The 22,703-nt window shown below is 42.8% G+C and overlaps 1 protein-coding gene across 2 annotated transcripts in view; it reads right to left on the minus strand.

Moving 5' to 3' along the window:
• LOC121877255 (U4/U6.U5 tri-snRNP-associated protein 2-like) overlaps window positions 1–22,703 on the minus strand; it is a 163,590-nt gene that overhangs the window by 74,509 nt on the left and 66,378 nt on the right. For both annotated transcript variants that reach the window (XM_042382906.1, XM_042382907.1), the window contains exons 5-6: window positions 18,529–18,717; window positions 1,268–1,438 (exon numbers count right to left, since the gene is read on the minus strand). In XM_042382906.1, the coding sequence (XP_042238840.1) occupies window positions 1,268–1,438; window positions 18,529–18,717 (360 nt within the window). The remainder of the gene's footprint in view (window positions 1–1,267; window positions 1,439–18,528; window positions 18,718–22,703) is intronic.

The raw sequence follows: 22,703 nt of genomic DNA on the forward strand, positions 1-22,703 counted from the left end.
TCACTATAACTGCATATGGCTTCAAAATTCTCCAAAGAAGTGTTCAAATTTCAAATTTTCCGGGGGCTTACATTACCCCGGACTCCCAGATGTTTAGGCTCGCTTCACTGCACCCCACCCTCTTGGGTAGTTATAATGAGGGGCCTCCACAAAGAGGCTGCCCATGGGCCTCAGGTCTAAATCGCACACTGGGGGAAGGTGGTGAATAGGGAGAGGGAGGGAGGACCCAGCGGCGTGGGAAGAGGGGGAGGCGGGAGGTGAGGTATTTTGATTGACAAATAGTGTCTGGGTGAAGTATAATTTGTTTATTTACTGAAGATATTTGTTTTAGCTCATTAAATTCATAGAAATTACCGGCCAGAATATAATTTCATTGCTGGATTCTTATAAGATGGTGATTAATTTAAATATAAACATCCTAAAATTTGCATTAGTCATACAAATTTTAGAACTAATTTAAATTTTATTAGAAAGAACAAAAATTTTATCTTTTGTGCAAAATATATGATGTTTATATTCAAATTATCCCTAGTCTTGCAAGAATCCAGAAATGTCAATTATATTATCCTAACCATAGTATGAGGTTATTATTTATTACTAAACCTAAAACCTAGTGTTTTCACCCAAACATTTCTCAGAGAGGAGAGAGCCAGCGAGTGTGGGAAGAAGAGAGGGGGAGAGTTGAGTCCATTATTTGAATGGACATTAACCAGCAACTGTATTTCTCTTACATATTAACTGTGCATACCATCATAAAATTAAGATGTTATTTTTACTACAACGTCGTGTATTGTGTCAGAAAAAGTGTAGTTTGGGGGTCGGCCCAGTCTCTATTTCAATTAATCCCATATGTTCTGTTACTTCGTTTACGAGTTTCTCGTTTTACGCGGACCTCCAGGGGTTCAATTGACCGCATAAATGAAGACTATACTGTATACAGTAGTAAAACACCCAATAAAGTGAACCTTCATTAATCAGATGTTCGTTAAGTGTGGTGTACCTGCATTGAACACGAGACAGAACTACCTCAAATCATCCCATTTTGATGTTTTTTTTTGCATTGCTCTAAGGGCCTGCAATATGAGGAACTTGTCGGTGTGTTGCACCAAGTGCAACTATGTTAAACACATCTCTGACTTTTCCACAACTCCAGAAATCTAAATGTTAAGAGAAGGATAAACAGTGCTACACAATCATACACTCTGCACAGTGAGGACATAAAAACTATAATACTGTACAGATATACATAACAAGTACCGTGCCATACCTTTTGAGAATAGATATTCATTGTTCCACGGAAGCACCGATTGATGATGGTATTTTTTCGGTTGGGAGTCTTTAAGCCAAGATGCATTGAGTTTAGTATCCAAGACAGAATTTGGATGGCATCACCTTGAACCGTAAACTGGAACTTCTTCTTACTGCATGATACCACTGCCTAAAATTTTTAATAAATACTTGCACATTAAATTTGGAGAAGGTTACTTATCATCAGTTCAGGAAATCAGAAAATAACCAAATATCAATAATATAAAAATCAGCAAAGCATAATTATTAATAACATGTAATTACAGAGAACATTAAAATAAATAGTTTCACACACCAGTTAAAAAAATTGTCTTTGTGGTTTGAAAGAACAAGAGCATGACATACTGAGAGAGGTAGCGATCTTGCTTTTGCTGGAAGATGTCTACTGTTTCCATTTTAAAAATAAAAGTTAACTGTTGACACATAAAAATTTCCTAAAGCAAACTATAACTATCCAAGTTTGAAAAAGATCCATTAAGGTTGAGTACAGTACAGTGCTGTAGAGTACAGTATTGGGTTGATAATGAATTTGGAATTAAGCTCAAAACAAACCTCAAGTATCTAATCTGAATACTCATGAACCATCAACCCCAATACTGCAAATACAGTACACAAGTGGCACAGCTTAGTAAGCTGTGATAAAACATGGGAAGAAGAACGTGTCTTGGGTGTATGCAGTGTACATAAGAACATAAGAATAGAGGAAACTGCAATGGGCCTATTGGCCCACACTGGGCAGTCCCATTTACACCCAACTCTTATTGTTCATATATCCATCCAGCCTATGTTTGAAGCTATCCAGCTTATTCGAGTTAATGATATTTGGTAACTTGTTCCACTCATCCACTACTTTTTTTCACAATAATTCACAGGTTTGGTAATACTGTAGAAGACATTGAATTATCAAATCATAAATTATAGCTAATTTGATTTAAATGGAAATACAGAGATACCCCAGTCAGAGCAAGGAATGTGTTTCAAAAAGACATTGTGAATAATGAAACTCAGAATATCGGGTCAATTTTCCCAGTAAGAATTAATGTAAATGGGCGGGATGCATTCCCAGCCGGCAACTTTCACCACATATTTTTTTATATATACAGTACTCCCCATTCTCCTAGGTTATTAGGGACCAGGGTCACGTGTATACTGGAGTACCAGTAAATGTGAGGAATGAATAAAAATTATACTAAAAAAATAAATAAAATACCAGACTGCTAAATGGAAATAAGTTTCAATACACGTGAGAGACCGAGACCTCCACCGCCGCTCCTCCTCACATTCTGGGGGACTTCAGCCAGCAGTCATAAAAAGTTTTCAAAATCTTTGTTTTTTACCTTATGATAATTTTATTTGTTTTTTTTTTGCACACACTATATGAAGATTGTGTGTACATATAAGAGTACAAATATATAATAACAATGTATCTGTACTGTACTGTACTGTATATCTATCCAAAAACACGAGTTGAAAAATAACAATAACTAACTCACAGCTCACAGGAGGCACACACACATGGGTCATTCCCCACCACCAACAACACTCACCACCACCAACACCAACACTCCACCCACCACCAACACCAACACTCCACCACCACCAACACCAACACTCACCACCACCAACCTCCCACCACCACCACCAACAACAACACTCCACCACCACCAACAACAACACTCCACCACCACCAACACCAACACTCCACCACCACCAACACCAACACTCACCACCACCACCAACACCACCACCAACAACAACACACTCACCACCACCAACACCAACACACTACCACCACCAACACCAACACTACCACCACCAACACCACACCATCACCACCACCAACACTCACCACCACCAACACCAACACTCACCACACCACCACCACCACTCACCACCACCAACAACACCACCACCAACACCAACACTCACCACCACCAACACCAACACTCACCACCACCAACACCAACACTCACCACCACCAACACCAACACTCACCACCACCAACACCAACACTCACCACCACCAACACCACCACCACCAACACCAACACTCACCACCACCAACAACAACACTCACCACCACCAACAACAACACCCACCACACCACCCACCAACAACAACACCTCACCACCACCAACAACAACACTCACCACCACCAACAACAACACTCACCACCACCAACACCAACACTCACCACCACCACCAACAACAACACCCACCACCACCAACAACAACACTCACCACCACCAACACCAACACTACCACCACCAACACCAACACTCACCACCACCAACACCAACACTCACCACCACCAACACCAACACTCACCACCACCAACACCAACACTCACCACCACCAACACCAACACTCACCATCACCAACACCACCACCACCAACACCAACACTCACCACCACCAACACCAACATCACCACCACCAACACCAACACTCACCACCACCAACACTCACCAACAACAACACTCCACCACCACCAACACCAACACCAACACTCCACCACCACCAACACCAACACTCACCACCACCACCAACACTCACCATCACCACCAACAACACTCACCACCACCAACACTCACCACCACCAACACTCCACCAACAACAACCCCACCAACAACAACACTACCACCACCAACCCTCCACCACCACCAACAACAATACTCACCACCACCAACACTCTCCACCACCAACAACACTCACCACCACCAACACTCGCCACCACCACCACCAACAATACCATCACACCAACAATACTCATCACCACCAACACTCCAACACTCCACCACCACCACCACCAACACTCATCACCACCAACAATCTCCAACACCACCACCACCAACACTCGCCACCACCAACACACTATCGCCACCAACAATACCATCACCACCAACAATCTCCAACACCATCACCACTAACAATCTCCAACACTCACCACCACCAACACAATACTCATCACCACCACCAACAATACCATCGCCACCAACAATACTCATCACCACCAACAATCTCCAACACTCGCACACTACTAACACTCCAACACTCATCACCACCAACAACAATACTCACCACCACCACCAGCACTCACAATCACCAACACTCACCACCACCAACACTCACCACCACCACTCACAATCACCAACACTCACCACCACTAACACTTACCACCACCACTCACAATCACCAACACTTACAACCACTAACACTCACCACCACCACTCACAATCACCAACACTCACCACCACACTAACACTTACCACCACCACCAGCACTCACAATCACCAACACTCACCACCACCAACACTCACCACCACCACTCACAATCACCAACACTCACCACCACTAACACTTACCACCACCACTCACAATCACCAACACTTACAACCACTAACACTCACCACCACCACTCACAATCACCAACACTCACCACCACTAACACTTACCACCACCACTCACAATCACCAACACTTACAACCACCACCACTATAGTAGGCAATCTTCTGAATGTACAGTACAGTATACATAACTGTAATCATTTTTTATGTCTTAACACTGTATTCTTAGGTCATTGTGTCCTGGTTCAGTAACGTACCAATTGTACCACACTGCACAACAAAAATTGTATGCAAAAACAGCAGTTAGTGAGGGACCAACCTTCTACAATGGCAATAAATTATGAACTAAGTGAACCAATCACCTAAGCCACCCATGGACCTGGCATGTGGAGACACTTTGGAACATGATGAAATATTTCGGAACTGACAGAAAACATGTTCTTAGACCTAAAAAAAAGAGAGGTTTGGGGATATTTTCTAGGAACTTTTCTGAAAAATTCGCCTGATTTTCATCTCCTGAAACCTGTTCACAGAACCGGAAAGAAATAAGTTTTCCCAGAATTGTTCTGGCTATTGGAGAGTTCCAGGGACCGGGGATTCCAGCTAACAGAGTTTATTTGTACAGTACAGTACAGTACTGTGCAGTGCAGTACAGTACAATGCAATGCAGTACAATGCAGTACAGTACAATACAGTATAGTGCAGTACAATGCAGTGCAGTACAATGCAGTACAGTACAATGCAGTACAGTACAATACAGTATAGTGCAGTACAATACAGTGCAATGCAGTACAGTAAATGCAGTGCAGCACAGTGTAGTGTAGTACAGTGCAGTGCAGTACAGAGCAGTACAGTATAATACAGTGCAGTGCAGTACAGTGCAATACAGTGCAATACAATACAGTGCAGTACAATCCAGTACAGTGCAATACAGTACAATACAAGTGCAGTGCAGTACAGTACAGGGCAGTACAGTGCAGTACAATACAGTGCAGTACAGTGCAGCACAGTCCAATACAGTGCAGTACAGTGTAGTACAGTACAATACAGTGCAGTACAGTGCAATACAGTGCAGTGCAGCAGTACAATACAGTGCAGTGCAGTACAGTACAATACAGTACAGTGCAGAACAATACAGTGCAGTGCAGTACAGTACAATACAGTGCAGTACAATAAAATACAGTGCAGTACAGTACAATACAATACAGTGTAGTACAATACAGTGCAGTACAGTACAATACAGCACAGTACAGTGCAATACAGTGCAGTACAGTGCAGTACAGCACAGTGCAGTACAGTACAATACAGAGCAGTACAGTGCAGTGCAGTACAGTACAATACAGTGCAGTATAGTACAATACAGTGCAGTACAATACAGTGCAGTGCAGTGCAGTACAGTGCAATACAGTGCAGGGCAGTAGAGTACAATACAGTGCAATACAGCACAGTACAGTGCAGTACAATACAGTGCAGTACAGTACAATACAGTACAGTACAGTGCAGTACAGTACAATACAGTGCAGTGCAGTACAGTACAATACAGTTCGGTGCAGTACAGTACAATACAGCTCAGTGCAGTACAGTACAGTGCAGTACAGTACAATAAAGTGCAGTAAAATACAATACAGTGCAGTGCAGTACAGTGCAGTATAGTACAATACAGTGCAGTACAGTGCAGTACTTACGGTGCGGTATGCATGCGGTACTTTACATTGCAGTACAGTACAATACCAGTGCGAAACGGTACAATGCAGTGCAACACGGTATGGTGCGGTGCGGTACCGGTGCAGTGCAATGTGGTGCAGTGCGGTACAATACAGTGCAGTACAACGCAGTGCAGTGTCTGGTGCAGTACAAGTACCAATACAATGCAGTGCAGAACAGTACGGTACAGTGCAGTACAGTAAAATACCGGTGCGGTGCGGTGCGGTGCAGTACAGTGCAGTACAGTAGTGCAGAGAACGGTACCAGTACGGTACCAGTGCAGTACAGTAGTGCCAGAACCGGTACCAATACAGTGCAGTACAATGGAAATACAGTGCGGTGAAGTACAATACAGTGATGCAGAACAGTACAGTACAGTACAGTAGTGCAGAACAGTACAATACTGATGCAATTACAGTAAAATACCAGTCTTGATACAATACAGTACAATACAGTGTAGTACAGTAAAATACCAGTGCAGTACAGTGCAGTACAGTGCAGTACAGTAGTGCAGAACAGTACGCAATACAGTGCAGTACAGTAAATACAATTACCCAGTGCAGTACCGTGCAAGTACGGTACGAACAATACGGTGCAATGCAGTGAAAGAACAGTACAGTGCAGAACAGTACAATACAGTGCAGTACAGTGCAGTACAGTGCAGTACAGTACAATACAGTGCAGTACAGTGTAGAACAGTACAGTACAGTACAGTACAGTGCAGTACAGTACAGTGCAGAACAGTACAGTACAATACAGTACAGTGCAGAACAGTACAATACAGTGCAGTACAGTGCAGTATAGTGCAGTACAATACAGTACAGTGCAGTACAGTGCAGAACAGTACAGTGCAGTGTAGTACAGTACAGTGCAGTGTAGTACAGTACAGTGCAGTGCAGTGCAGAACAGTACAGTGCAGTACAGTACAGTGCAGAACAGTACAGTACAATACAGTACAGTGCAGAACAGTACAATACAGTGCAGTACAGTGCAGTACAGTGCAGTACAGTACAATACAGTGCAGTACAGTGTAGAACAGTACAGTACAGTACAGTGCAGTACAGTACAATGCAGAACAGTACAGTACAATACAGTACAGTGCAGAACAGTACAATACAGTGCAGTACAGTGCAGTATAGTGCAGTACAATACAGTACAGTGCAGTACAGTGCAGAACAGTACAGTGCAGTGTAGTACAGTACAGTGCAGTGTAGTACAGTACAGTGCAGTACAGTGCAGTACAATACAGTACAGTGCAGAACAGTACAGTGCAGTGTAGTACAGTGCAGTGTAGTACAGTGCAGTGCAATGTAGTACAGTGCAGTACAGTGCAGTAAACTCGTGTTATTTGCAGGGGATATGTTCCAAGAAATGGCACAAATTGGCAAAATGCAAATATCAACTTATACTACCTGTACCTTAATGCTCTACTGTATACCTATACAGTGGTCCCTCGGTTAACGATCACAATTCGTTCAAGAGGGTCGTTCGTTAACCGAAAATTTTTGTTAACCGAAACCATTGTTTCAATGGGATATTGGGTAATTGGTTCCAGCTCACCGAATAGTACATAAAAAGTAAAAAAAAATGCAGTAAAATACACTTACTTTGAGGTGTGTATGTAGAAGGTTGATGATGATGATGGGAATTAGAAGTGGGGATGGAGGAGATGTGAGAAGAGAAGGAAGTGGGGATGGAGGAGAAATCACCTTTCAGGGAACTCATGCTTGATTCCATGAGTTCACCAATAAAATTTTAGGTGTAATTCAAGATTATTTTATTTAAATCAACACTGCACTGTGCTGTATATTATCAATATGTTAACTAAATTTCAGAATGACCAATAATTTCAATGTAAAAATGCAAAAATATTCAAGACACCAACAAAATAGATGTTCACTCCACTGTCAACAAAGCCAAACTGACGCCTGGTGGCTGAGTCAAGCAGCTGATGGGTGCACAAAAAACTAGTTCCCTGAAAAGAATATATATTATCAATGTTAACTAAATTTTAAAATTAGTGATAATTTTAATATAAAAAATGCAAAAATATTAAAGAGCACAACTTTCTTGATATTTACTCCACTGGAAACGAATGTAAACATAGAACAGATTACTGAATTGGCAGACTAGCCCATCAGCTGATCAGCTGATGCTCACAACAAAACGTGTTGTTCGTAAGGATTTTGCTAATCCAAGTTTTGTTTGTTAACCGAATTGAAGATCCTTATGGGAGGTAATTCATTAACCGAATTTTGTTAATCGAACCGTTCGTTAACCGAGGGACCTCTGTATTGTGTACAGGTAGTTCTGCTATAACGCGATAATTGTGTTCTTGTAAAATATCGTGTTATAGAAAATCGCGTAATAGAAATAACAGGGCTTAGGGAGAAAATAGGGTTAGGTGCAGATTACTCGAAATCGAAAAAATTTAGTAGTTAGCCTAACACAAAGGATAGCACAGTCTAAATAAATGTTACATTCATATCTAATAATGAAATCATACAGTAAATGTAATACTTTACCTTGACAAAATATGAATGTAACTTGATGGGGGAGAAGGGTGATTTTGAGGTTGATAACATCGAGCTTCTCTTCAAGTGTTATATCCTTTCTTTTACGATCATCACCGGGAATTCTATCACCAGAACGCTTCTTGGAGATATTCTTCTTTACCATATTCACAGTTAATACCACAAAATTGGAGAAATAGTAAGCAAAAATCGCGTTATAGCAAACAAGCGTTCGCGTTATACAAATATTGTTCCTAATTCATAAATCGCGTTAGAGCAAATTCGCGTTATCAAAACACGCGTTATAGCAGAACTCACTGTATGAGAAACTTAATTTACCAATATTACTCTCCTTTGTATGTGGAAGTTAGGATCTTAATGAAGTGTACTGTACAGTAAAATTAAATCTGGTTACTGAAGCATAGGGAGATCATCAGTTGGTTGAGAGGCTGTTGGTGGAGCGGTGGTAAGAGCTGACCAAGAAGGTGAAGGAGATGGATCAGCTGGGCGAGCGGCTAGTTCTTTCTTGAAAAACATTGTGATTGGTAGTTGTTTCCTCTTGGCTTTGAGGTCTCTAAACGTTTCACTCCAATAGCATCACTAGCACTGACACTCGGCAGTCTTTTAGAGACCATTTCACACAGAAACACTAAAGATTTCAGTACAACACAAGAGATGTTGTGTCGCAGGCAATGGCCAAGCAAAAATAAAGGGAGAGGAGTGAGAGACGATGCTGCAGACACGTGGGGGTGACTTGCTGCGCTGCAGGCAGGCTTGTAAGCTAGCCACCATCTGCTTACCGTGAATAGTCAAAATCACGAATTGCAAACCCAAGAATAGCAAGGGTTTACAGTTCAGTACAGTACAGTACCAAGAGCTCTCTCCCTAGAAACACATCCTGAGCTTTCAAGGGGGATTACTGTATATGCTGGAACACATATTCTGTACCCATAATTACATTAATTCTTTTTATCTAATAATTTATAATGGTTTTCATGAAAGTTCTATGTTATTTTCCCTTCCTCCTAATTCTCAAACTAGATCTGTTTCTAGAGCTGATATCATTACATCTATCAATGTGGATCTGTGCAGCATCTCCAAATGGGGAGGTAGAAACTTGGTAAAATTCAATACGTAGTAATAAAACTCAGTATTTACCAATTACACTTTACAAATTAAATGATCTCCCACCAATCATATTTCTGACAAGTTCTAAAATAGATATGCTAGGCCTCACTATTTCCTCTAATAAATCATGGAAGCCACACATCCTCAACATTGCTAAAGCTGCCTCCTGAAAACTGGGAATGCTGTACAGTAGAATGTTGATTTAAAGCGATTCAATTTAAGATTATCGATTTAAAGCGACACCCACATATAAGGACAATGTTTTAATTTAAAGCGAATCTTTCCTATTTTGAGCGAGTCAATCTGACGCATCATAATTAAAATTTTGCGCCTCATGTTTCTCTGGGCATGCTACACTGTCCTAAGGGCAAAGCTGTACTGTACATGTACTCAAAATAATGTACTAAATGATAACTAAAATTTTTGTCTTGTGCAAACTATAGCATGTTTATATTCAAAGTACAGTGGTCCCTCGGTTAACGAATTACCTTCCATAAGAATCTTCATTTCGGTTTACGAACAAAATTTCGGTTAACGAAATTCTTACGAAAACATGTCAACATGTTTTCGCTTGCTCAGCAGTGGGAAGATTAGTCCGCCAATACAATAATCAGTTCTAGGGCTTATATTCGTTCCCATTTGAGTAAATACCAAGAAGGTTGTGCTGTTAAATATTTTTCCAAGTTTTATATGAAAATTATTAGTCATTTTAACACTTATTCAACATAATTGCAGTACAGGGAACTAGTTTTTGGTGCGCCCATCAGCCACTTCACTCGCCCACCAAGGCGTCTGTTTGTATCTCTGTTCAGTGGAGGTAACATCTTGCTTGTGGCTCTCTTGAACATAAACTATTTTTACGTTTTTACAGTACAATTATTGGTCATTCTGAAATTTATTTAACATATTGATAATATATAGCGCAGTGCAGTGTTGATTTAAAAAAAATAATATTTAATTACAGCAATTAAACTAAAAATTTTAGTGGTGAAATTGTTATTGAATCCAGCATGGGTCCAAAGAAATCTAGAAAGGCGATTTCAATCCAGGTGAAACAGGAAATCATTAAGAAACATGAAGAAGGCATAAGAACAAATGTGCTTAGTAAAGAATATGACATGTCGGCATCAACTATTTCGACAATTCTTTCGCAGAAAGACAAGTTTAAGGAAGTGAAAGTGAGAGACAAATCTACCAGAGTGTTTAGAGGTAGATCCTAAATTTCAGAAAAAGGGAGGTTACTTCTCATTTGGATTAAGGAAAAACAAATGAAAGGAGATTCAATTTCGACTGAATTTATTTGTGAAGGAGCCAGGGAAATTTACGAACAATTGAAGGAAGAGCAACCTAGTTCTTCTGGCACAGAGTTTGCAGAGTTTAGGGCCAGCAAGGGCTGGTTTGAAAAATTTAAGAAAAGAAGTGACATTTTTAGTGTTGTTAGGCATGGTGAAGCTGCCAGTGCAGATAAAAAAAGAGCATCAAAATTTGTAGTGGAGTTTAAGAAACTGGTGGAGGAAGAAAATCATCTTCCACACCAAGTGTTCAATGTGGACGAAACTGGGTTGTTCTGGAAGAAAATGCCCAAAAGGACATTCATCACCAGAGATGAAGCCTCTTTACCTGGGCATAAACCCATGAAGGACTGTCTCACTCTATTGTTTGGTGCCAATGTTTCAGGGGATTGCCGACTGAAGCCAATGCTTGTCTACCACTCTGAAAATCCCAGGGTGTTTAAGCAACAAAAGGTGGTAAGAGGACAACTTGGAGTTTATTGGAAGTCCAACCGTAAGGCATGGGTAACAAAACAGCTCTTTAATGAATGGGCTGTTGAGGTGCTTTGCCCTTCTGTGAAGAGCTACCTAACCACCAATAAACTCCCTTTACAGGCTCTTCTCCTACTGGATTATGCCCCTGGCCATGACCCTGAACTTACCAGCACTTTGGAGGTTAGATTTGACTTTGTCAAAGTGTTGTGTTTGCCCCCAAGCACTCAGCCAATAGGCCGGAATGTAATCAGCAACTTCAAGAAGTTGTACATGAAGAAAATGTTCAGAAGGTGTCATCAGGCAACTTCCACTGATCCTGAACTAACACTGGCACAGTTCTGGATGACACAATTCAACATCCTGGAGGCTGTAAAATTGATTGCGTCATCATGGCAAGAAGTCTCCATTAGATCCCTGGATTCTGTATGGAAAGCACTGTGGCCATCAGCAGTCCATGATTTTGAGGGATTTGATGAAGAAGCGGAGTTGGACAAGGAGATTGTGTCCATTGGTCAGTCAATGGGACTCGAAGTCGAGGATGATGATGTGGAAGAGCTTGTATTGTCTCATGAGCAGGAACTTACTCCTGAAGACTTGAAGCAACTGGATGTGATGTTAGAAACTGACAGTGGTGAGGAGGAAAAGGAAAGTGATGACCATATGTCTTCTTCCGATTTAAAAGATGTTGTTCACCACCGGAGATGTTCAGGAAACTGGCTTCCAGGCACCCTGAAGTGGAAACAACAGAACCTATTTCGTGTAATGTTGAGGACAAAGTGGTCTACTTCTTCAAAAATCAGTTAACGATGAGGAGGAGATATGCCCCACAACCCAAAATTGACAGTTTCTTCACTAAAAGGCAACGGGAGAAAGATGCTACCCCTAAGCCTTCCACTTCAAAAAGGAGAGAGGATTTTCCTGTTGGAGAATCTGTCAGTCCAGAGGTTCCTGACATATTTATGGAAGGTGTCTCGCCTTCCAAGAACGTAAAATGCTTCTCCTCCACCCCCACTTCCTTCTCTTCTCCCTTCTCCTCCTCCACCTCCCACTTCAAATTCACATCATCATCATCAACGAGGAGCCTTCTAAATACACACCTCAAAGTAAGTGTACTTTACTGCATTTTTTTTACTTTGTATGTAATTTTCAGTGAGCTGGAACCAATTACCCAAAATCCCATTGAAACACTGGTTTCGGTTAATGAACAACCTTCTGGAACGAATTGTGTTCATTAATCGAGAGACCATTGTAATCACTATCTTATAAGAATTCCAGCAATGTAAATTATATTCTCCCTGGTCACTTCTGTGCCATTTTATAAGCAAAAAACATAAACTCAAACTAAAGGACATAAATAAATACTTCACTAGACCTTCGGCACCAACTGTCAAACATGTCACTGTCACCTTCCTCCCCCCCATCTTCCCAGCAGAGTTTGGTGTTTTAGGCTTAAAGTTTTTATCTTATATAATATCACAGACTAAAGTTAGGAGAATATAATTTGTATTGCTGGAATCCTTGCAAGACGGTGAATAATTTTAATATAAACGACATATATTTTTGCCCCATAGATAAAAATTTTTGCTCTCTGTAATAAAATTCTTAAATTGGAACTAAAATTTGTAAGTCTAATGCGAGCTATAGTATGTTTATATTCAAATTAATCACTATCTTACATGAATTCCAGCAATGTTAATTATATTCTCCCATGTCAATTCAGTGACATTTTATAAGAGAAAAACTTAAAGTCACTTTTAAGGGCAGATAAATAAATAAGCACTAGACCTTGGCATCAACTGTCAAACATATCAACTCCCCCCCCCCCCCCATCAGCTGATCGCTAGTAAACAGACCATTTCATTCCCATAATTTTAGATGTGTTGATTTATGAGTGTTTGTTTTTAACATAATACTACAAAAACAATGTTTTGTTTATTCTAGAGATGGCTGAGGTGCATCTGCAGACTCAGTCTTTTAGTACTTTTAGTTTTCTGGCACCAAACTAAATTATTCCATTGACACAACACTTCGATTTAGTGTGAATTCAGCTTCTTAAAGCTCACTCTTGAACGTGATCTCGTGTTATATCCATCGTTTACTGTACAGATGCCGAGCTACTTCAGTCCTGAGAAGTTGCTCCAAGTATATAAGGGATTCATTCATCCTAACTTGAGTACTGCTCTCATATCTGGGGTGGCTCTTCTTTCTGTCCAACAGTTAGATAGGATGGAATCAAAGGTATTTCGCCTTTTATTAACCTCCTCCTTAGTCGACAATCTAACTTCTTTGCCGCAATGTTGCTTCACTCTCTCTCGTTTTAATGGGCAATGTTCGGTGGATTTGGCATCCTGTGTATCGGGCCGCGCGGGCTCGTAAATCTTGTCTTCCCAGCGGTGCCCACCATTTCTCTGCGAATGTCGGTCACACTAGAATAACCCATTATAGTACACTCTTCTTTCCTCACACAGATACAGGTAGTTCTGCTATAACGCGATAATTGTGTTCTTGTAAAATATCGTGTTATAGAAAATCGCGTAATAGAAATAACAGGGCTTATGGAGAAAATAGGGTTAGGTGCAGATTACTCGAAATCGAAAAAATTTAGTAGTTAGCCTAACACAAAGGATAGCACAGTCTAAATAAATGTTACATTCATATTCAATAATGAAATCATACAGTAAATTTAACACTTTACCTTGAAAAAATATGAATGTAACTTGATGGGGAGAAGGGTGATTTTGAGGTTGATAACATCGAGCTTCTCTTCAAGTGTTATATCCTTTCTTTTACGATAATCACCGAATTCTATCATCAGAATGCTTTTGGAGATATTCTTCTTTACCATATTCACAGTTAATACCACAAAATTGGAGAAATAGTAAGCAAAAAATCGCGTTATAGCAAACAAGCGTCACAATATACAAATATTGTTCAATTCATAAATCATAAGAGAGCAAATTTATCAAAACACGCCTATAGCAGAACTCACTGTAAACCGTGGAATGCTCTGCCTTCTTCTGTGTTTTCATACTCAAACAATGTCTCACTTCAAAAGGTAGTTTTCCGCATCTTCATGTGTAGATTAGTATAATCTTTTTTTTTCTATTTATAATTTTTTACTTTATTTTTTGCCCCCAGGCCTCGCAAGGGTCGATGACCTGTGCCCGGTGGGCTATTCTCAAAAAAAAAAAAAAAAAAAAAATACCTTGCATTATTTGATTTTAGCCTTTTAAGCCTTTATTTTCATTCTGTGGCATATGACCTAAGCTGTTGCATTGCCAGGGATGTAATTACCACAATCAATCAATCTTATGGGAAAAAATTCGTCATTATAAAACGTTTCACTACGTCACATTTCTCTGCAACACATCCCCATTGTACAGTATAATGAAGGCCCCCAAATACCCTCAAATTTAAGAACATGAATTTGTATTTCATAAATTTTCATGACCACACTGTGGCTAGTCACAAAAAGGTATTTTTGTAAACATTTCATTTTCTCTCTGTGACTAAGAGAATAATTCTTACATGGGGCATGTACACTCAAGCTTAGGTAAAGTGGTGAACAAGCTATGTCCAGGATAAGTGCTCCCCATAGGCCACATTAAAATTTCTTACTTGACACAACAAAATTCTGTGACTGCTGATGTCCAGGAATTAGCGGTAGTGTGCAGGTATTAGTGGTAGTGTCCAGGTATTAGTGGTAGTGTCCAGGTATTAGTGGTAGTGTGCAAGTATTAGTGGTAGTGTGCAGGTATTAGTGGTAGTGTGCAGGTATTAGTGGTAGTGTCCAAGTATTAGTGGTAGTGTGCAGGTATTAGTGGTAGTGTCCAGGTGTTAGTGGTAGTGTGCAGGTATTAGTGGTAGTGTGTAGGTATTAGTGATAGTGTGTAGGTATTAGTGGTAGTGAGTAGGTATTAGTGGTAGTGTGCATGTATTAGAGGTAGTGTCCAGGTATTAGTGGTAGTGAGGAGGTATTAGTGGTAGTGTGCAGGTATTAGTGGTAGTGTCCAGGTATTAGTGGTAGTGTACAGGTATTAGTGGTAGTGTCCAGGTATTAGTGGTAGTGTGTAGGTATTAGTGGTAGTGTGCAGGTATTAGTGGTAGTGTCCAGGTATTAGTGGTAGTGAGTAGGTATTAGTGGTAGTGTGCAGGTATTAGTGGTAGTGTCCAGGTATTAGTGGTAGTGTGTAGGTATTAGTGGTAGTGTCCAGGTATTAGTGGTAGTGTGTAGGGATTAGTGGTAGTGTGCAGGTATTAGTGGTAGGTATTAGTGGTAGTGTGGTAGTGTGCAGGTATTAGTGGTAGTGTGCAGGTATTAGTGGTAGTGTGTAGGTATTAGTGGTAGTGTGCAGGCATTAGTGGTAGTGTGTAGGTATTAGTGGTAGTGTGCAGGTATTAGTGGTAGTGTGTAGGTATTAGTGGTAGTGTGCAGGTATTAGTGGTAGTGCACAGGTATTAGTGGTAGTGTGTACAGTAGGTATTAGTGGTAGTCTCCAGGTATTAGTGGTAGTGTCCAGGTATTAGTGGTAGTGTGCAGGTATTAGTGATAGTTTCCAGGTATTAGTGGTAGTGTCCAGGTATTAGTGGCAGTGTGCAGATATTAGTGTCCAGGTATTAGTGGTAGTGTGTAGGTATTAGTGGTAGTCTCCAGGTATTAGTGGTAGTGTCCAGGTATTATTGGTAGTGTGCAGGTATTAGTGGTAGTGTGCAGGTATTAGTGGTAGTTTCCAGGTATTAGTGGAAGAAGCTATCAGTGTCAAGTTCATTCCCAAACTAGTGAAACACCCTGACTTAACCCCAGCAGAAAGAGCACTTCTTGCACTTCCACCAAGACTGGGAGGGATGGGACTAACTAATCCAGAGGAGATTGCTGCCACTGAGGATCAAAATTAACCCAAGCTCACGGCAGCCCTCACGGACCACATAATAGCCCAGAATGCAACAGGGGAAGTGGATACCAGCAAAGTAAATAAGATTCGTAGGTCCATTACGACAGATCGACAGCACTGCCAAAATGAAAAGTTGCAGCAACGATTGCTGCAGGTTCCAGAAAATTTGAAAAAAAAAGTAGCTATAGCGCAGGAGGTGAGCGCCTCGAACTGGTTAACTACGTTACCGATAAGGGCAAATGGTTTAAGTCATAATAAACAAGAATTTACAGATGCCATTGCTCTAAGGTACGGTTGGCCAGTAGAAGGTTTGCCCTCCCAATGTGTGTGTGGCTCTTCCTATGATGGCGATCACGCCATGATGTGCAAGAAGGGGGGCTTCATATGCATGAGGCATGACGAGGTAAGGGATCTCATAGCAAATATGTTGAAGGAAATCTGCCGGGACGTCATGGTAGAACCGACCCTCCTTCCATTGGATGGCGAGATCTTCCAACACAGGACTTCAAACACATCTAACGAAGCCCGCGTGGGCGTCAGTGCTCGAGGATTCTGGACGCGGGGACAGCGAGCTTTCTTCGACATCAGGATTTTTGATCCCATGGCCGCATGTCACCGTAACCTAGCTCTCGATGCTGCACATAGGAGGAACGAGAACGACAAGAGAAGGGCATATGGGGAGAGAATTCAAAACGTTGATCAAGGCAGCTTCACTCCTCTAGTGTTCACAACCTCTGGTGGGATGGGCCCAAGTGCAAGATGTTTCTACGCCAGACTCGCGGAGTTGATCTCCGAACAGAAGCAGCAGCCCAGAAGTTATGTTACAGCCTGGATGAGATGTCGACTGTCCTTCTCTCTCCTTCGGTCGGCTTTGCTCTGCCTCAGGAGAACGAGAGCTTCTGCCCCTACTCCGACAACTGCTGCAGATATTGACTATGAGGCTACAGTCACTGAATGCCGCATAGATCTGCGGCTCAACTAATTTAACACAGATAGGATAGCTTCTTATGTATTAGGATATTTAATATTAAGGTAAATAAATGGCGGCTGTGGGCGTGGCTGGCTAGGCTGGAGGCCACATTAAAAAAAAAAAAAAAAAAAAATTAGTGGTAGTGAGTAGGTATTAGTGTAGTGTGCATGTATTAGAGGTAGTGTCCAGGTATTAGTGGTAGTGAGGAGGTATTAGTTAGTGCAGGTATTAGTAGTGTGCAGGTATTAGTGGTAGTGTGCAGGTATTAGTGGTAGTGTGTAGGTATTAGTGGTAGTGTGTAGGTATTAGTGGTAGTGTGTAGGTATTAGTGGTAGTCTCCAGGTATTAGTGGAAGTGTCCAGGTATTAGTGGTAGTAGCCAGGTATTAGTGGTAGTAGCCAGGTATTAGTGGTAGTGTGTAGGTATTAGTGGTAGTGTCCAGGTATTAGTGATAGTGTGCAGGTATTAGTGGTAGTGTCCAGGTATTAGTGGTAGTGTGCAGGTATTAGTGGTAGTGTGCAGGTATTAGTGGTAGTGTGCAGGTATTAGTGGTAGTGTGCAGGTATTAGTGGTAGTGTGTAGGTATTAGTGGTAGTGTGCAGGTATTAGTGGTAGTGTGCAGGTATTAGTGGTAGTGTGCAGGTATTAGTGGTAGTGTGCAGGTATTAGTGGTAGTGTGTAGGTATTAGTGGTAGTGTGCAGGTATTAGTGGTAGTGTGCAGGTATTAGTGTCCAGGTATTAGGATGCATAGAAGAGACTGAACAGGACATCTTGCTGGATTATTGGGAATGTGTTTAATGAAGATCAGAAAGAAAAAATAAATTAAATTGCAGCGGAGTTTGAGTACTGTAATCAAGAAGCTTTACCAACACTGCCAAAGACACTACAGCACAGTACTAACCTGGAGCATTTCATGAGGTGAAACATGAGCCTTGAAGTTTCTTGGATTCCACAACTTGCGCACCAGTTCCCCAAATCTGTTAATGAGTGGGAACATTGCTAGGCCTTGGGTGCCCGGTGCATGGTGAATGTGGCTGTAGTTGTTGGGGTCCAGGAAGTAGTTACGTAAAGGAGTAATGTTTGACAAAGCCTATAAGAAAATGTATCTATTTGGAATTAAATCCTATAGAGTCCAGGAAGAACAAATACAGTAGTATTTTACTGTTCAAAACATACAAATTAATAAAAATTTCTGTAACAAAAAAATAGATGTTTTACAATAATATCAGTTTTGTGTTTAGCAACCATTGGGATAAAACTGGCAAGCACACAAAAAGTAGGATAGGGTAGGCAGATAGAGGATGATAATAAATCCCCAAATAATACATTTTTACACACCTCAGGACGCCTCACTGCTGAGTGGCAACAATTTACATATCGTACTACAATACATATAATATACTTCTAATATCAATAGTTACAGAAAAAAGTTCACAAACAGACATACAGATAACATGACTACTAAAACACATTCTCATTCTCTGAGTTGGGAGAAAATGTTAAGATTAATTAAACAGAACACGCATGTGTGCCGTAGTGTCAACAAAGGCTGCAAAAGACTGCTCCTTAAAAGTCGTATTTCTGACGAATTCAGCGAGTCTAGTAATCCCAGCCTGTGCAGACAACTATAGTAAGACCCAATTATCAGCACAGTGGCATCTATTTTTTTTTTTTACCTTTGGACTTTGTCATTTTTGGGGGATAAAAACATCTGGTCCGACCACCCGGTCCCTCTGGGCAAAGTTTTTCAAGTTTGCGCATGCGCAATGTGAAGTGTGAAGTAGCAGTGACATCTTTACCACTCCACCTGACTGCAGTGTTGCCAACGTGCCCTATGCCCACCGTTAAACGCTCCCGTTCGTTGGAGACGGCGGCAGTATGTGACAGTGATGCTGACGACTTTCTTCTTCAAGACAAGTCAAAGAAGCAGAAACCTCAGAAGTCAGGGTCTCCAGCAGGGGCAACGGCTCCCTCTCGCACCCCGTCTGGGGCTGCATAGGGTGGCCTCCTTCCGTCATAAGGGTCCCCAAATGAGCTTACATGTGGCTCAATGACCGACCCTCCGCCGACGATAGGGGATTCCCTTTGTCTCCCTGCCCCGTCACGCCTTCGTCGTCTCGCCTTTCCTCGGGACTTGGCTCTGAGCACACGGACGACCTGGTTCTTCCGTCACTGCTCTCCACTTCAGGACTCAACACTTCGCCTCCGCCGAGGTCCTACGTCCGTAATAGTCACCACACAAATGGACGAGACGGTATGCCTGCTCACTCAGGTGGGCTTTCCTGCTCCAAAGGGGGAGGTGATGCTGAAATTCACCACCATCACCCCAGAAACTCGTCGTACCAAGGTAATGGTTCGCCACGTACCCTGGGAGATCCCTATCGACGATCTTCGCCCTCTTCTCCCACAACTACTAGACATGGAGCGCCGCATCAACCCGGTTTCCAAATGTCCATCCAACGAACTCATCGGCTGGTGGGTGGGCCCCCTACCTCCGAAGGTGAATGTAGGATCTATTCACAACTGTCCTCTCGACCAATTTATCGGAATCCCGAAAATCTGTGGTCGTTGCCAATCGTGGAAACACTGCACCTGGGAGTGCATGAGGATGGTCGCCTGCGGTTTCTGTGCAGGTCCTCACGACAAAGTGGAATGCAAATCGAAAATTCAGAACAAAATCCCAGTTATTCCACGGTGTGTCAACTGCCATGGCAGTCACCACGCTTAGAATGCCAACTGCCCACAGCACCCTGGCACTCGCCAGGGGAAAACTTACCTTGTACCACCGCCCTTATCTCTGATGAAGCCCCTGTCAAACAACCTCACTCCTATCCACCACCGCCTCTTCCATCCACCAAGGATTTCCCATTGATCTCCTCTCTTCTACCATCCCCCTATCACCCCTACCACCCATCCTTTCTCCTCTCCCTACCGTTCTTGGAACAAGGTCGTTGCCAGCCCTGCCACACATTCACCACCACCTCCTGCCCACCTGGACCCCAGCTGTCCTTCACCAGCACCACCACCTCTTGCTCACCTGAACCCTCACCGTCCTTCTCCGTCCCTACCACCACCACCTGCCCAGTCGGGCCCTTGCCAATCCTTGCCGCCACCTCCAGATCCTGTACAGGTACACCAAGTTGGTTCTACGGAAACAATCACTCTCCGTCTGGATCGCCACTCCAAGCAAATCAACCTTCTCTCTGCCCAACTCGACTCGTTTGTGAAAACAATTGCGACATTGCAGAGGCAACAACAACTCATTCTGGACACCCTGACCCAACAGGGGCGCACTTTGCAAGCCCTAGTGACCCGCCTCCTTCCTTCTCCCGAGATGGAGGATCCATCCCTCGCTCTCCCACTCCTCCCTCTCCATTATCCTCAACAGAATTTGGTACCTCCTCCGGAGCCCTGTCTAGCCCCTCTGACTCATCTCACACCGGAGGCCGTTCCCTCCTCTTCTTACAATAGAACATCCAGGGACTTAGACCTCGCCGGACAGACCTCGCCCAGTTTGTGCTCTCCCATCAAGTAGATGTTGCTCTACTTCAGGAAACCATCACAGACGATGTTACTCCACTCCGCCTCTCTGGCTATACTGTTTACACCCTGCCTCAGTACCGTGGGCAGGCTCGTGGCCTCCTCACCCTTGTGCGTAACACCACTCCATCTGTTCGTCTCCCTTCACCTGACTCACATGGACCCCCGTCTGAATTACTTTCTGTCTCCCTTAGTCTTGGTGGCCGGACCCTTCGTATAGTCAATGTTCATTTCAAGAGCGATTCTCTGGACCCCAGGTTCTTCACGACCTCCATGATGGGGTTCCCACTATTGTTCTTGGTGACTTTAATGCCCGCCATTCCACTCTTATTCCAGATCATCCCACGCCATGTACCCTTAACGGATCACATCTCTCACAGTTTCTTAACGGGGATGATGATGTTCGCTTTCCTTGTCCTGACGATCCTACTCGCCTCCCCCATAGTTTGCTTGATGTTGGCTTACTATTGAATGGTCATACCTCCTTTCATCCTACAGTCTGCACCGAGCCTGCTCTGTATAGTGACCATCTTGTCGTTACTACCCATCTCAGGCTCTCCTTCTCTGCCCCTACATCAGTTCCTTATCGATCCCCTCGCCTTCGTCTCACACAAGATGCTGTTCCTTCCTTTACCCAATACCTTTCTACCTGGGCAGATTCCTATGTTGTCCCCACAGTCCCTTGAGTCTTACAGCGCTGATTTTGTTGATGCCGTGTATGACTCTGTCAATCGCGCTACCCCTCCACGCCCTCCCCGTTACCCCAGAAGTGCCACCAACTACTGGTATCGTATCCCTGCCATGAGACATCTCCGGCAAGTAACCCGTGATCTCCACTCTGCCATAGAGAGGTCTCGGTCTCCAGAGGACTGGGAAGACTTCAAAAACTGGTGCTCCTTTGCAACTCAGGAGCGTCGTCAGATTCGTGAGGCGGACTGGTTATCCTTCACGGGGTCTCTATCGTTCCAGTCATCGTCCTCTTATGTTGGAATCGGATTAATGCTATACGGGGTACTCGACGGAGGCCTCCTCCCCACCCTGACCCCGCCTCCCTTGCCTGCTCTTTAATGGAGGACTGGGCACGAGCTTCCTCCCCTGAGGCACTTCCAGATCCAATGCAGGAGGCAGTGCAGGCCCGCATCGATGCGTCTGAGCCTGTTGTTCGTGCTGCTCTTACCTCCCCTGCCCCCACTTATCATCCCATCACACAGTTCGAGTTTGACAGTGCTCGTCGCTCTAGAAAAGACACCTCTCCTGGGGATGATCAGATAACCTACTCCGTCCTCAACGCCTATACTAATACTCCTAACGGCCCCTTGCTTGCTCTCTACAATATGTCTTATGAACATGGGGTTCTCCCGTCTAACTGGAAAAATGCCACTATTATCCCCATACCTAAGCCGGGAGATCCTGGGAAATATCGACCCATTAGTCTTATCTCCTGTGTTTGCAAGATGATAGAGAGGATCTCCATCGTCGCCTTCCACAACTCCCTCAATGGTTTCATACAACATCGCAGCACAGCACACTCCATCG

The sequence above is a fragment of the Homarus americanus genome, unplaced genomic scaffold (genome assembly GCF_018991925.1).
Source record: "Homarus americanus isolate GMGI-L3 unplaced genomic scaffold, GMGI_Hamer_2.0 scaffold367, whole genome shotgun sequence".
Lineage (NCBI taxonomy): Eukaryota > Metazoa > Arthropoda > Malacostraca > Decapoda > Nephropidae > Homarus > Homarus americanus.